Consider the following 17116-nt stretch of genomic DNA (forward strand, 5'->3'; position numbering starts at 1 on the left):
CCCTTGATGTAGTGCTTAGATACAACTGTAACATACCCTGGGCTGCAAGGAGGAAATGTGCCCCTGCTAATACATTTCCTTAATTCTGCAACTTGTCTAATCAATATTGTAGCCCCCGACTGTCCCAGCAAGACTGAAACCTGTGGCACAGTCTCCTTTAGGCAAATCCCCTACAATGCCAAGGAAATTAGGAGCCATAAGTTTCGTGATGTCAGATATGCACATTCAGCCTGAAGAAAAACCTACCCCCAAGTCTGAAAAGTAGATAAAAGCTGAAAATCTATGCAACATAATTATCTACTTCTGGGACAAGAATGCCTTGCTTTCTGTAACTATTATCAACATACTCCTTTTTCAGCTGCATCAGTACACTGTCCTAATTATATTTTAACAAAGCTAACTAGTAGAGCTAGTAAACTAGAAAGTTAAATGTTGCTGTCGGAGCATTTAGGACAAAGTGAAACATCAGCTTTTCTCTCGATTTCTTCTGTTTGCTACGGATTATGCAAGGACGCGTTTGAAGATATAGAGCTAAAATAACTTTTATAGTTCTGTAAACTACACACCCCTCCTACTAAATGCAGTGTAAGCAATATATTCAAATATATAACCATTAGCATTTTCCCTTGACCTATGTGATCACTGCTTCTCCACAAATGCATTATGCATTTTTTGACTCTTTTGAGTCTGGGCGTTGAATTCTATATGAACAACAAGATAAATAAATAAATAAATCTTCCTTCTCTGGTTACGTCACTTTGCATATTCACTTGTCAGATGCATTTCATTTTCCCTCGTAACACCTCCTCAGTCACATACCACCCACTTGCATTCCAAAAGTCAAACATGTCTGCACTTCCACTTTCTCAAAAAACAAATTCCACAAAAAACGACAATATACTTTGCATCTTATTACACAAACTACAGACCAACACTTATTGATTGAGAACATTCTCTCACCCTGCACCAAATACTGTACATTGCACTGGCAGGAACCTTTACTGCCTTCTGATTGTGAAAATGCAAAATGAATATATTTTTTAAATGTATTCCATGATACAACAAATTAATAATAAAATTAGTCAAGACACGGGTAAGGATAAGGAGGTGAGGAGGGCCTTCAGTCAAAGCCAGCCGCTCAGCAGAATGAAGTTCATTTGTTCTGCAAAGAGGCTTTTGGGCATAAGGCTTTTTAACCGTGCTCTACCGACCCTTATCAGCTCACCCTAGATTAACATTATCTAGAACATAAACCCCCTGTAGCAATCTCTATTGGGATCTATTGTCTGCACTGATTCCTCTTATGTTTCACAGGCTAGTTTGCTCCATTAAACTGGCCACTACCCGGACCAATCAGCTTCCAGGAAGTGCTTGTAAAACAAAACAATCAAGAAAAATAAAACGCTAAACAATGTCAGACTTGGAACAGTAAGTTTCCCGGGGAAGACTGAAATCACGACTGGCGTTTTATTTCCACACAAATTATTTTAATGAGCACTAACTATGGCTCACGAAGCTAGCGCTACCAGATATAGCGTTTACGCTGGATAACATGACTCCAACAAGGAGCATGGGAGTAATCTGCTCTCTGGCTCTTGGCAGTTGTTAATAAATCATTGAGTTTACTGGAGACAGCACAATCCCACTGAGTAAATAACCTTGTACTGTATCTTGCTTTGCTTGCAGCTATGTGTTATTCTCTTTGTTATGTGTGCATGTTACTAAAACAGGCTCATCATCAATGAAGTCAACACGGATTACATCAGCTGGCATCAGAAACAGAAAAAGGCACTCCTGCACCTCTGAACCTTGTAAGCCAACTGAAAAGAGAACCAAAAAAAAAAAAATCTCACTCGGGAGTTACTAGCAGTCAGAAAACACTGAGCAACCACTCCTTGCATCGTTAAGCCCCATCTGTAAGGTCTTTGTGCTGTATTCATAAAGCTTCACATTGCACATTACACAGAGCTGGAGCTGGTTGCACAGTGCCTGTAAGAACGCAACCCTTTGGCACCTTGCTTCCTTATCAGCAGAACGAGGACAACAAAGCTGTCTGTAGGTTAGTGCAAAATCCAAGACGCTTCACTCTCGTGCAGTCGTATGTCTTTGTGTGAGCTGAAGTGGGCCAAGATGACCTGGATCCCATCCCAGTGTAGAGAGAACTGCAGACTGCAGGCAACTTGCTATTTAGATAAGAGATGTCGTACCTTGAGACACAGCCAAGAAGAAAACAAAACCACTTAAAGAGGCCACGGTGGTAATAAAATGTAACAGAACAGCAGCTACATTCGTTCAGTGCCTACAGTTGTCTTTTGGTGTCCCACTCAGACCTTCAGACAAGAGCCTTATAATACAATTTCTACATTTCTAGCATTTCTAGTCTGAGGCTTTAATACTTCAACAAGTGTAATTATGATTCTGTCACTAATTTATCATGTCAGTCCTTACTTTGAGCTGGGTGGTCCCTCCTTCCCTGTCCTCTGATCAGCATGGCTTAGCCCTCTCCTCACCTGGGTCGGGTGGGAAGACATTCCTCAGCTGCTCGATCACCTCCTCCAGCCGCGTCACCGTGTCCTGCCGCTCCTGCTCCGAGTCCTCACCTGCCACAGACACCCTGAGTGTCAACACTAGCACGGCACACTCATATATTTTCCTTCATTCATTGGGAATCATTTTACAGGTCACAAAACACAAACCCCAAATCTGTGGGCTGCACCCTACGTAGAGGCCTTTACTTTACTTGATGAGACAGTGCTTCTTTCATTTTCATTTCTTCAAGACTCGCATAATTCCTAATGAAATAATTATGGCATTTGGATCCGAATTAGGTCGCTGCCTCTATTTTATTCCATTAAATTAGATATGAACCACCTAACTAAACAAGAGTAGTAAGTAATGAACATACCCTCCCTTTCCCCTGCCTCCCCAGGGCCACCCCCCCACCCCACCGTCACCTGCAGCTTCAGTCTCAGGGGTCTCTCTGTTTTGCTCCCCCTGCTGGCTGCCTCCCGACTGCTGGGGCGATGAGACAGAGGAGGGGGCCGAGCCATTGGCCTCAGAATCCTCTTTGGGCTGCCAAAAAAAGACAAAGAGTTTGTGCCTTTTGAGCCTATCAGGCTTTCATAATCCAGGCTTTTTCCTAATCCTCAGTGTTACGAGTAAAAGTCTTCCAAAGTCTGAACAAAGATGTCCACTTAAGCAAGAGATTTAAAGCTAGTTTTTTTCACTTTCAAAGGTTTTTCTTTTTTCTGTTTTAGTTTAAAAGACATCACTAACCTACCACGTTTTTTTCCTTTTACTTACAATCATCCAACAAGGAATAATTGCATAGAATGTGACTAAGAAAACCGCATATATACTTACATATCTGCAAAATACTCCCTCTGTTCCCCAAAGATTCATACAGAAAAATGTAAACCTCCCTCATCACAAAAAATATAATGTAATCACTCCAAAAGTCTGACAATATACACCATAACCTGGTGTCATACAGCAAGCAAAATCTACAGAATATCATTAATCCCACATTCCCTGTTTATAATAAAACCCACAAAATGTCAATTTAGGTTTTTGTTTAGCAGCTGAAAGATGGCCATTAGAAAGGTGACAACTGGGATATGCCTAAGGACATCCAGTGTGTTCACACTATAAATACCATGCCTTTTCCATGCCTAAAATGCATGCCTATGAGTGATCCGACCTCTCCAGGCCCCCTGACCTGCAGCAGGAGCTCTCGCAGCCGATGCAGCTGAGACTCCAGTTGTTTGTTGTGGTCCTCCAGGATCTGCATGCGTGTCTCTAGCCGGCTCTTGTGTTGTCGCAGGATACGGGCCTCAGCCAGCAGCTCTTCGTCGCGGTGGCCCATGGGTGAGCCCGGAGCGCCCTCTGTGAGCTGGGGAGAGGCAGCGGCTTCCTCATGCTGCCATTTCAGCCGCCGGTACTCCCCCTGCAGGACTCTGCAAGAATAGTACCACTCCACTCATTATTGCTGCCCCATGTTGGTACTGAATGTGTATTTTAAATTTGAGGCTATAGTCATGATTTTATTATTTTGGATTATTTGATCTTCCCGTTTTTAAGATGAAATGATATGTTGATTATTTATCTTTATTACCTTTGTTTTCTTAGTATTATTTATCAAGCTTTTATCAAGCTTCCTATATTTACACCTATAATAACACTGACCATATAGTGACCATCCAAGATCATTCAAAATTAAGTGCCATGCGAAAGTAAATCTATTTGCTCTACGTCTGGATCCAAAAGTCCAAAAAGACATTTTACAGATACATTAATTTATTTGTCCATCATAAAACAAATGTTATGATTTGTCAGGTTTTATGAATATTTTACAAGTTTCTGGATGGAAAATAAAAATCGCAACATGAATGGAGATGCAACGAGCAGAACCCACATCCGAGTCTCCACACAGCTTGTGAAACCACCCCTTCCTTCTCCCTCACCTGTTCTCATTCTCCAGTCGGGCCAGAATCCTCTCCAGCTCATCTTTGTCCTCACAGTTGATATTGCCCAGGATGTGCCCAGCACCAAATTGCCCAGTGGGGGAGTCTTGCTCCAGGGTGGGGCTGGAGTGGCGAAGGAGGTACTGGTCTTCATCCCTGACACCATGGGGATGAAACACTTTAAAAGAGCCTAATAGACAGCTTTATATATCCTCACCCATTGCTAACTTTCGTAGTGAAATTCATGTCTTTTTTGCCATTGTTCACAGTTTGTCAGTTTTTGAAGTTGCACCTCCCTAATTTTCCAGAGCTGTCTGTCTGACATCACACACGCCTACGACTGATACATCCACAGCTTCTGAAGCACTATACAGGTTCTCAGTGACGACAGGTGCTGGTTTCACATGAAGGTTTGCAGAAAGGCGTTTCTCTAGCAGCAGATCACATCCTTGAGGAAGCACTTCAGCTTCAAATCTACAGCTCCGTGTGAGCCGACACCTGGATAATCAGTGCAGTGGATTTTAAAAGTGGTACATTTGAAATCGCACACACCCACACAGACAAAAGCAGGCAGACAAAGACCTGCACACGCGCACACACACACACAAAGGGAACAGCCACACCAACACTAGCCTGCAGACACATGGCATACTACACAGTCTCATCACATCAGCTCTGAGAAATAACTGAGTTCTGCTACAGACAGAGTACCACAACATTTTCAGACTGCCATGTTACTTCTCTGCTACCATTTTCCCTGAATCTGGAACCCGTACAATTTGTCAATGGTAGAAACTTTACAAACGAGAGGAGGCCATTCAACCCATCGTGCTCATTTGGTGTCCAGTCTGATTTTAAATATTCCCAAATTTTCAGCTTCAAACACATCACTGGGGAGTTTGTTCCAGATTGTGACAACTCTCTGTGTGAAGAAGTGTCTCCTGTTTTCCATCTTGAATGCCTTGAAGCCCAATTTCCATTTGTGTCCCCGGGTGCGTGTGTCCCCCTGCTGATCTGGAAAAGCTCCTCTGGTTTGATGTGGTCGATGCCTTTCATGATTTTGAAGACTTGAACCAAGTCCGCACGTAGTCTCCTCTGTTCCAGGGTGAAAAGGTTCAGTTCCTCAGTCTCTCAGTAGGACATTCCCTTCAGACCTGGAATAAGTCTGGTTGCTCTCCTCTGAACTGCCTCTAGAGCAGCGATATCTTTCTTGAAGTGTGGAGCCCAGAACTGCACACAGTATCCAGATGAGCTCTAACTAGTGCATTGTACAGTCTGAACATCACTGCCCTTGTTCTCAATTCTACACTTTTGACAATATACCCTAGCATTCGGTTTGCCTTTTTTATTGCTTCCCCACATTGTTTGGATGGAGAAAGTGAGGAGTCCACGTAGACTCCTAGGTCTCTCATGCATTACTTCATCTAGTTCTATTCCTCCCATAGTGTAATTATATATTTTTTGAGATCTTGAGATTTCACTCATAAAAAGGTCCCTCCATTCAATATAGGGTTCAGAGTTTTAAATAATGCACTTATTTAACTACCCTTGGATTACCTTGACCTGCCCTCAATTACAAATTCCCTATCCCATTATCCTTCCAAATAGCTGTGGCCCACTTATAGTTCTATTTAAATAAAAATCATGGAAAGTCATTATGTAAGCAGTGGAGAGTAAAGACATATAGACGCACTTAGAGAAGAGCCATTCCACTGAGGGAGCATGATTCAGCATCCGGCCCCCTCACTGACTCCCAGATTAGTGCCACTACATTTGCTGGCAGCAGAAGGGACAAAAGTGAAATCTTCCAAAGAAAAACCTCTTATCATTAACCTCCAATACCACAATGTACTCTCCAATCACCTAGCACAGTCTTCATGCACCAAATGCTCCATTTATTAAAATTAGATTATGGCCGTATTCTAAAAAGTACATCCTTGTTCTGGCTTCTGCTGATCATGTTTTCTAAACAACGATTTTTTAACATTTTAAACCATTGCTTGAATGACAGATTTCATTACTTTGTCATTGTAATCTACTCACAAGCTCTCGTCGGGCGACAGGCTGTCCGTGAAGAAGGAGCAGTTCTGATTTTCCATTTCTGCCAGTCTGAAAAGTATGAGACAAAGACACTGGACTGAACTGCAGGGAAGATTGTTTGGGCATAGAAACACCATAATGTAATCTTGTATCCTTAAACTGCCTCCAATGGGAACAGGTACATTGAAGCTACACAACTTTTTTGTTTTTACCAATACAGTTGAAACCAGCAGTAAAGTTATTTCCAGGGAATACACGAAAAAACTATCTGAGCTGAGCTTTAGCTAAGATTTCAGTACTACATTCTTTAATTAGGATTAATCCTTTTTGTGTTTATTTGTTTTTAATTAACTGGTCACAAAGGCATGCAGTGGTCTTGTACTTTGAGATGAGGACATTGCCTTCAGGAATAAATAAGAGCCCCATAGCCAGGTTTGTAAAATAAATACATAATTAAATAAAAAAGCAATGTCTGAACCTAAGTCAGACTGTTGTTATAATGCCATGCACACAGGAGACGTTCGATTGCCTTGACTCTATCCTTTTGTAACTTCCTCTGCTTTTCATTGCTTTACTGTGTTTGTTAATCAGGTGCTGTCAATGGACCGGAGGCCTTCCAGGCCAGGCATTGACCCCCGAGGATTGATGAAAAGGGTCACTCGCATGACGCTCCCACTCTCCTCTCCCAACAGCAACAGTTACATATACATTCCAGAGTTGTGTGACCTTCTCTGGTCTTCACCTTTGGGAGCAGCGCTTACACAAAATATATCCATCCATCCATCCATTTTCAAAACTGCTTATCCTGGCGAGGGTCATTGGGAAGCCAGAGCTGATCCCGGCAGGTACAGGGCAAAAGGCAGGAATACACCCAAGATGGGACACCAGTCCATCACTGGGCAACACACACACACACACACACACACAAAACCTAAGTAGGTGGGAGGAAACCGGAGAGCCCGGAGAAAAACCCATGCAGACAACATGCAAACTCCACACAGACAGGCCCCCCAAGCCAGGACTCAGGACCCTGTAGCTGTGAGGCAGCAGCACTAACCACCATGCCAGTGGTCTGTTCTTTCAAATGAATGTGGATTTTCAGTTTTTCATTTTGAAAATCGTAATTACGTTATTCTGTCTCAGTTAAAACATTATTTCCACAGCTCATCCGGTGCCACATAAGTTCTTCCTCCCCCCCATCTTTCGATTTTGCCGGGAAAAGGAATCATGCCAACTGAATTATGTAATTGGCATGAGATGAATGAAGACAGATTTTTTTTTCAGAGTAGAAGCAATTAATGCAGGGGAAGGCTGACATGGGAAAACATAAAAAGAGAGGGAGAGAGAGCAAGCGACTCATTTATCAGTTCTGTCCTTCTGATACATTTGAGTTCTTCTCAATTTACTGGCGAGGGCTCAGCGGCGGTACAGAAGCATGTCAGTGTTACAACAGTTCTGAACTGACTCCCTGTGCGGCTCTGCACATTAAACAACAACATTTCTGTGCCAGTGTCGCCATGTGCTCAAAATATTGCCAGCTGGATTTCTCAGTGTGCCCAGTTGCAGTTGATAATTGAGCTCTACAGATCCAAGAGTTGGGTAGGGTAGACCTGTTGGGATTCTTCCATTTTGGTTATCCCCAGCTGACACAGTACTTCAGAAGCAGTATGAGCAAAGTCACTCATGTTCTGTAACTTCTCCAGATCAGAATTATAAATAGTTTTTGCAAAGAAGACAGCTTTGCATTTTCCTGGACCTTCTAAGCTATACGTGGGTTGCAACAGTGAGATATGTCATTTTGGCACTCCAACTGGCAAGAGGAAATGATCTGGTTTTGTCATTTCCTACCTGCTGGCGAAGTGTTCAATCCTGGAGTGGGTGTCCGCGTGGGGCAGCTTCGGAGAAGAACAGGGCCTGGACAAACAGAAAACAACAAGTTAGCAGTAGAAAACTAGATATTCAGTTACTGTTCACAGCTAGGGTATATCTTGGCTATCAAACATACTGCAGTATCCAGTACATTTTGACTCCTTTTAAGGTTAGATTTGGGGGTCTGGATTCAAATTTTGTTTTTGACAAGGGCAGGGGGTCCAGGCTGTTGTGAGGAGTGAGGTGACCTACTGATGTAAGACAATGGCGTCTCGCCCTAATATTCTCTTCTCTTTAGGATATGGCGAATTATATTTTTTTAATAGGATACAAGGACTTACGTTTCACTGCTTTCTGCCTCCAGAACGGACTGGACAGGAAGGTATCCTCTTTGCGGATGCTTGCTGAAATACTGCTTGGAGCGGAACTTGTTTTTTAGAGTCTTGGCAAAATCTCGCATTTTCTCCCCAGAGGTTGTCTGCCAACAAGTGGAATAAAGCATTTCAGCCAGTTTCCCCCACCCCACTCTGAAATTCAAAATATTTCCATGCACACAGGACCAGAGTAGCTTTGCAGGCCTACATTGACATTGCTGCCAAACCAGCTTGCTTAATTAAACATTGTATTTCCAAAACCATCAATTTTGTCAATGCTAAACAACCCAACTTCAATATCTATCTTTTAAGGGATTATACCGAGTGTTATAAACCTTCTAGTCTTTCAGATTGAGAGCAGGCAGAGGTCCTTACTGGTGTGTAGTACTCCATGATGGGATAGTGCAGTTTCTTTCCTTTCGTGGTCCGTCCCGTAAGGAAGCAGGTCTGGCAGATATCCACGTTGAACTGCTTCAGACTGCGATACCTGAGAGAGAAGAGGGGAAGGGAGGATACACGCAATCAGTCAGGCTCTCTCATTCATTTTAATAACCTAAGGATAAAGTATAAGCCACAGCCATGTTACAACACTGCTTAATGGTGGCCCTTTCCTGGCTTTGTACCTGAAGCCCTTAATGGGACACTGTTTGCAGACGGAGCACTTGGCCTGGTGCTTGGCGGATTCGGCCACGGCCACACGGTGAAGAACGGGCAACCAAACCATAGACTGCGGCTCCAGACTCATCCACTCCAGGAAGTGAGACACCTCTATGGCGGGTTTCCCTGGGGCCTTTTAACAGAGTTGAGGAAGAGTGTCAGCAAAACAAGGAGGAGAATTGGGTAGACAGTATGGAGTGTGCATCGATAGAAGGAGAGAGAGATATTGGAAATCAGACATTAAAAAGACGTAAGAAAGTAGTGGTGAAACACTCAAAGTCTGGGTTTGAAAAAAATAAAAAGGAAAATGGTGCAACAGGAAATAAAAGAGTGAGACATTGTAAAAAGGGCTCCAGAGACATCAGATTCCTTAATGGGCCAAAATCTCATTAAATACATATCAAAAATGCATTTAAAGTTTGATTTCCCTGGACATTCCCCTAATAAGAAAAACAGCATAATTAACATGTGTCATTCCCACATGTATTTCGGAAAAGCACTCAAGTATGTTAGCGTCTAATAAAATGTTCTTCCTCAGCTGCTTTATAACTCTGCCAGCACCTGGGGCCTGCACTTCAGCTTGATTTGTGTTGACGATGTTTCGATTATCTGTAGGGGGAATGGGAACATCCTAAGTCTACCTCAGTCTGCAAGGGCACATGGCACTGGGTTGAAAAAACTGAACTCTTTTTATGAATGTCTTTCACAGTCTCTGAGTTTGGATCAAGGTCAAAATGACAGATCTTGATGCATAACAGGCCTCGATATTAATAATCTAACGTAAACAGAAGGCAATTTAAAACCCATCACCTTTTCAACTGTAGATCCTCTTTATGCATACAAATCAGTGCACCGTATCATTGTTCAATTTTGTTATGTTAATACAATGAGGCATTAACATATAATCGGGAGGAATGATGATATAAAGTACATAAAACATTTATTGTGAAATTACTATATTTTCTGCATAACCTTTAAAAAAAAGTTGAATTTAGTTATTTCTAACTACGTGTAAAAAAAATGGTATCTGACTTGAAATCAGCGGACTGTTTTGTGCATTGGAGTTATTTGATCTGAATTGATCATCTAGTCCAATGATTCGCAGAAAATACAACAATGTTTTTCTAAAGCGGAGACACTCACTCCAAGTCCAGGGGAACCTCACAGTCTTGTGTTTTTCATTCCCACTGAGCCATTATTGACTTAATTGACTCAGTTATTGACTTGGTTGACAGTTCTGCGGTTTCCATGTTTTTAGTCACTAAAGAGTTTAAAAACCTTATTAAACCTGTCACACACTGGCTCCCCAGGACTAGGAGTGATTATCACTGGTCTACCACCCCTTAACACAATCAGCAACACTGATGCACTATACTGGTGCCACTCAGGAGAAATCTGAACAGTTATTCTGAATAATGAAAGGCACTTCCCCAGGGTAAGGGCCTGAGGTGCCAGCCCTGGCTGTGGGGTGGGCACGCCAAGTGGCCCAGAGAGAAGCGGCCTCACCATGCGGAAGCAACTGCGGACACTGGGCTCCACGTTGCTGCCCCCGAACGCTGCCACCTCGCCCAGCTGTCGGGGGATCTGGATGGCTTCGTGCAGCAGCAGGCTGAGGTGGCGCTGGTCCGTCATCCCCCCATGGCCCGACACCTGCCTGAAAAGATCTGCACAGCAAGGAAAGTGCAGCACAGCGCAGGTGTCACCACTCGGCAGCATACAGTCAGATATTCTAGGGTACGGCATATTCCTCTAGCATGGAAGATTCTTTCTCCACAGGAGCCTGTGTCTCCTTACAGTCTATAGTTTAACCATTTCACACTCATCCCAACAGGTAGAGACCAGTGCAGTGCATGTATGTATGTATGGAGCTCAAGGTGGAGAGGGGAATGGCTGGGTGAAAACCCTGTAAAAGTCTACAACTGAAGGGAGAACAAGACAGACAAAAAAGAAAAAAGAATAATGGAGACCGGAGGAAGACGCGGCTATCAGCAACCGAGATCAAAGAATATTAGCTATTCCTTTCCTGTAACTCAACAGAAGCATAATATAGTATATTAATATAATCAAATTAAATGAGTGGCACGTTAATTCTGTCTCAAATTATTGCACACCTGTGATGTGACACGTCTTCCTCAGAGAAGTAATCTTATTGCGGTGATAATATGAGTTTGTTAAACTGGTATACAGATCGGCTGGAAATCATGTGTGCAAAAAATTCCTCTTACAACACCAACTGAGAGACCCAGTGTTAATCTGTGCCTCGCCTGAGGTACTTATTTGAGATACAAAGGGAGAGGCGCACCAGGGGATAAAGTCTATTACAAAACCCCTTTCTTTTTGTTCTTCATATATGCCATACCTTTATACACAAGAGTGCAAAAGAAGGAGACTACAGTAAGCTTAATACGAAAGGCAATCAGGTGTGACAGTGGTGCTCTCTGCGTAAGAGGTATACTTTAAAGATGTCCATATCTACCCAACAGTGATTATCCTTGCCTCTTTCAAGTCAATGAGGAGACTGTGATTGACAGCGATTCGTCCAGCCAGAGAATAATTTTCTTTGAGGGGTAATCATGTGTATCAAAATAGATGTGCAAAGCTATTACTGCATCCACTCTTGTCTAAGTCCTAGGGCTGCAAATCGCATTATGGTCAATACTGCACAGTGGGCTCGGAGTAAAGTGATGAGTGTTTCAGAAATGCGGTGTCAGTGTTACTGTGGCTAGAACGCCAGACTCTGAACAAGGAGGAAATACAGCTCTCCTCTAATGTGATCTTTACAGTTTAAAAAAAACAGAACAAAAGGAAAAGGGAATTTAATTTAATGCCTACTGACTGATTACCACTCTTCATTTTAAAGGCAGAACAATTCATTTTGCTGATCAATGCATGTTCTCAATATCTGTCAATAGCTATCCCAAGATGCAGCACCACAGTCACAATCCCCCCCTCTGAGGATCCATAAAATACACTGAAGCAGCTGCTGTGAGAAAACGAGTTCCCTTGCGTCTTTGTTTTTCACTGGCATCTCAAATCCTAATATCCAGATCCAAGCGCAAACATTTCTTTGATATGTATCATTAGTTATTCCAATAATACAATTGTAATCTATTTATCTCAAAGGATTGCATGCTGCTTTAGTACTACTAGCAGTAGTATATTTAATAATAGCAAGAAAAATCTGCTCTTACAAACTTTCATTCGTGTTATCTTACTGACCCACAGTTATAACTAAGTGTAAAGCTTACTGTTAAGGCTTGATAATCTTAATACTTTGTGTTAATTTTCTATGGCAGTTTCACTGTGCCCTGTTGTAAATTACTTGTAAAGTGCTTTCAAATGTTGCTGATGAACAGGATTTCTATAAAATACAAGTTAAATTGAGTGAAGCAATAGTAAGGATAGGGGAACATGGCTATATTCTGTTTGAAGCAGCATTCTTCTTAAAAGCATCATCATACTTACAAAACAAAACTGCACAGATGCTTAAAAAAAAAAAAAAAAAGGTTTTTCTTATCTGCTTCAATGGGATCATTAAGTTGAGTGGTTGGCTTTATGTTAACCCAGACATCAGACAGTCAAAATGTAATTCTCTTTTTGTTTGTTTGCTTATATGCAGCTTTATTCTGTAACTGGCACTTTTAAAAGCACTCACATTTATATTTCTCCTGAACATCCGAGTTGCACAGACAGACCAGACCAGCCTTGAAGGACAGAACCCGGACTTTCCCATTACGGCCACTAGAGGGAGAAGAAAAACTCTCAGAGGGGGAGACCAAAGCATGCATTTTGGAAAATAAATGAATAAAACATTAAAATATAAATAAAAACACAGGTGCAAAACCGTTCTGTTTTGCACCTGTGTTGGGGTATCCACAACCCTGGAGACAGCGTGGCGCTTGCCTCTCACACAGACAGGCCGATCATAAAAGGCTGACCGAGAAACTCATTTAGCGGGGCCTGATATGCTTCCAGAGGAGATCTGATAACTGGGTCAGTGTCATCCTCTCGCTCTGTCTGATAGCGTCCAGAATCTGCGGCCTGGACATCTCACCGCACAGCCTCAATTACAATAATTGCCTGGCCTCTGAGGAGGCTGCTGTCTGTGAGGATAGCCGGAGAGAAATAACCTCCCTGACTGCCTGTGTCGAATGCCATACCTAGTGTGCCCAAGCACTGAATGAAATTAAATGAAAAAGCAAAAAGTACTAAAAAAATTATCCTTAAAGGCCTTGCTCATCTTTGCATCTCATTCCTACACTGACTAGCTCCCTGAAGACACATGGACAATGGAAAGCAAGACCATGTTGAGCTCACAGTCCACTCTTGGGGGAAACGGAGGTGAGGCACAGTGGTGTACCTGTCGTAGACGTTGAGCAGCCAGTTTAGACACATGTCCACACAGAGCGGGATGTTGATAAGGACACCCCTCTCCTCTTCCAGCCGCTCGTACAGGCTGGTCAGGGAGTGTATGACTTCTACTACGTCCATGCTGTGCTCGCTGTGCTGCAGGTCGTGCTCCCGCAATACATCAGACACGCTGCTAAGGGTTAGCAGGTCCACTGCAGACAGAAACAGACACACACACAAACACAGACAGACAGCAGGACACACCATGAGTCCTGTGAGCCCTCAATGTTCTTCTCTGATACATCCGTGAAAATAGATATTTTTGAGTTAATTTGGTTTTGCTTTTTCTTTTTGACTCCATCTAAAGAAGTCAATGTCACCCAGGCACCTGCCCCCCAATGGGGATGTGATTTGACTTCAGTGCTACAGATATTAAGAAGTATTTCTAAGAGCCTATGCCAGTCCACAGCCAAGGGTTGGTAAATCTGCAGTTACTATGACAGCAATATAATTGAGGCTCAGTCTAGCTCACGGCCAGATGAACAGAGAGGGAGTGTTGATCTATATTCATCTTCTGCACAGACCACACCACGTTGCAGGCCAGTTTCCCGAGGTACAAAAACAAAGGGAAGGGAAAGATCTAACTCTCGGCGCTCCTCTTCTAAGCGTCCAGCAATAGAATCAGACTTCCAACCGGGAATGTCACATTGTTAGGATAATCCCGGGACAAAACATGCATAAACTAGGCAGCCTCCAGCGGCAGGGGGGGTTGGGAGTGCAATCCCAGGCATTGTGGTACTCTTTTGTTAAGCCTTTTTCACCTGCTGGCAGTACAGCAGCTCATATAAACTGCAATATAATAGAGCTGGGGTTCTGCAAAGAGCTGGGAGGGCTGCAGTGAGGGTGGTCCGTCCCCGAGGAGCGGCACATTGCTGCAATGAGCAGGGAGGACAAGACTCGGTACTGTCTTTGGTACATACAGCGCAGTGCTTTCTGCACCCGTCGCAGCTTCATGGCTGTTCGGTACGCCGAGAACTTGATGTTATTGAGGTCAGCTGAGAAAAGGAAATGGACAGAAAAGAGGAGATAAAGTGAACAAGACGTTAGATCCCCCAACCTTTATCAATAGAACCCAACTGTGTCACAATCTAAAATCACACATGGCATTCTGTTCCTCGGAATGAATTTATTGTGATCAGATGAGTCATTAACTGAGTTTATCTCCAGCTGGATGCATCAGGGATAGCATCAGTGTTTGGATGCCCACAGTCAGATTAAATTAATAGAGAAACTGAAATGTTTTAATCAAGTACATCATTAATTAGATTCCCATACACATTTAAAAAAAAAAAAACAAGCTAGCAGATTTACGCTGATCATAGTAAATCTCTCCAAAATGTGCATACATGTGTATCAAAATGCAAACACACACCCACATGGCCTTTTTAAAACACATGTTCCTTACCCAGTGCCTGGTACAGCTCTGTCATTTTTGGGTGGTCCCAGCAAGTAGTCTGAGCCTGATGGCTGAAAGTAACAATAACAAAGCTTTCCATTGCTATACAATTATTATTAGTCGTATTAAGCAACATGAGGTCTTATTTTACAAAAATGTATTGACAATTTTCAAATGTTTTTTACTTTGCTCCAGGGCAATTTTTGCTTCCACTTTCATTATAACTCCAGGTGGACTCCAATACCATGTTTAGGTGAGAGAAACAATCTCTGAACATTATGAACATTGTTTACAGATAGATTGGCAACCCTTTGAGATTACTTTCAGAAAACAGGGAGTACATTTGGTCCTAAAGCGAAAACCTTGGAAAACCAGCCTGTCGATACATTCATCACTTGCTGAAGTATATTTATTCAACAGTGGTGAACAAGTTTACAGAAATGAAGCTGCTTTCTGCAAGTTTCATCTTTACAGCTTCCATCATTCACTGTGACACAGAAAGAATAGGCCTACATATTTGTCAATGTGTTGTTAAAGAGCTAAATATTGGGGGAAGAAAATACATAAATTAAAATTTTCTCTTGCCCTGCTTGATGACTCCATGTTCTATACACACAGCACCCATGTCGACACCTCAATTTATGTGAAAGGGACTACCAGCATGCACTGGACAAATGTTACGATTGGCTGGATGGAATCAAAAACATTGCTCTTGAAAACAAGGCTTTTACTGTCTCAACTCAAGTATAACACTGTATTGCTCACATGCAATTCAAATTGGCCTTGTTGAACAAGCCTTCCCTGAAGCCAATTTTAAATAACTTTTTTGGAGGGGTTATTTTTTGTATCTCTGGTGGGAAACTTGCCAATACCAAAAGTAATCTCAGTTTATTAGCTCTTTGCTGAAAGTACTCATCGATTTCCATAGATAGAGTACAGGCAGGGAGTTCTGCTCCAGTTCAATTATGCATCCAGTGAAGAATTAAACCACATACCACAGAAGGTGCAATATATAGCAAGATAAACTAGCCCAAGAGATACAGGAAATAAATGAAATGTTTAGTAGAGGGTATAAAAGACATACTGACTAAAATCCAGCTTTTCACATTAGAACCCATGCAAGGTAAAAGATAAGCTTCACACAGAAAATGAGTAGGTACATTAAAAATGTAATTCAAGAAGTCCAGTGAGAGTTAAAGACAATTAAAGATATATTAAACACAGTACAGATACAGTATGTATGTATGTATGTATGCAAGCTTGTGCAGCTTTGGGTTGAACAGATGTACAGGTAACAAATAAAATAAAGCAAATACAGTATGCAGATTATGAATACATAACAGCTGGGAGAATAAAGCAAATTGCTCCTATATACATACATTTTAATAAGTGCCAGAGCAGTTATTTTGACAATATTTTATCTAAGAATAGATCCAGTAATGCAAGCACTCTTTAAACAATGCAACTATCCAAAATATTGAAATGCCGCATACTCCTGGGGTCCATTCTTCTTACGTGGCTTAACAAAGTCAAGCTAAATTCACTTACTTGATCTTGCTTACAGCCTATTTAAATGTAATAACTGGTTAGGCCTATTTTGAATTACAGTTCCTTAAAGATGAGGAAGGTGGAAAAGGAAAAGGAATTGTTGGCTAAGAAGCTGGCTGTGAGTGTGAACCTGATCTACACTTTCAAGCATATAGCGTTAAACGGGATCTGAATATTTCTTTCTATTCACAGGCTGATCCCTGATGCCTTTGGTGCAATAAACATATTTTTGAAAGAAAAATATCCCCCGACAACACTATTCCCACAACAATACTTATCGTCAAATACTTAATTCAACAAAATGATGGGAATAAAGGGGGGGTTGAATAAATGTTATCAATACAATTAACCAAAATACT

At 42.1% G+C, this 17116-nt stretch overlaps 1 protein-coding gene across 3 annotated transcripts in view; it reads right to left on the reverse strand.

Annotated features, from left to right (window-relative positions):
• Window positions 1–679: 679 nt before the first annotated feature.
• The window catches only part of drp2 (dystrophin related protein 2), an 80169-nt gene continuing 63732 nt past the window's right edge, over window positions 680–17116 (reverse strand). For 2 of the 3 annotated variants that reach the window (XM_066715033.1, XM_066715035.1), the window contains 15 exons: window positions 15219–15280; window positions 14734–14808; window positions 13764–13965; window positions 13059–13144; window positions 10910–11067; window positions 9370–9536; window positions 9122–9233; window positions 8714–8850; window positions 8352–8417; window positions 6507–6572; window positions 4464–4619; window positions 3719–3956; window positions 2955–3072; window positions 2449–2600; window positions 680–2207 (listed from right to left, as the gene is read on the reverse strand). In XM_066715033.1, coding sequence (XP_066571130.1) covers window positions 2485–2600; window positions 2955–3072; window positions 3719–3956; window positions 4464–4619; window positions 6507–6572; window positions 8352–8417; window positions 8714–8850; window positions 9122–9233; window positions 9370–9536; window positions 10910–11067; window positions 13059–13144; window positions 13764–13965; window positions 14734–14808; window positions 15219–15280 — 1759 coding nt within the window. In that variant the 3' untranslated portion in view covers window positions 680–2207; window positions 2449–2484. The remainder of the gene's footprint in view (window positions 2208–2448; window positions 2601–2954; window positions 3073–3718; window positions 3957–4463; window positions 4620–6506; window positions 6573–8351; window positions 8418–8713; window positions 8851–9121; window positions 9234–9369; window positions 9537–10909; window positions 11068–13058; window positions 13145–13763; window positions 13966–14733; window positions 14809–15218; window positions 15281–17116) is intronic. The other variant, XM_066715034.1, reaches the window with a different exon arrangement.

Source organism: Amia ocellicauda, chromosome 10 (assembly GCF_036373705.1).
Source record: "Amia ocellicauda isolate fAmiCal2 chromosome 10, fAmiCal2.hap1, whole genome shotgun sequence".
Classification (NCBI taxonomy): domain Eukaryota; kingdom Metazoa; phylum Chordata; class Actinopteri; order Amiiformes; family Amiidae; genus Amia; species Amia ocellicauda.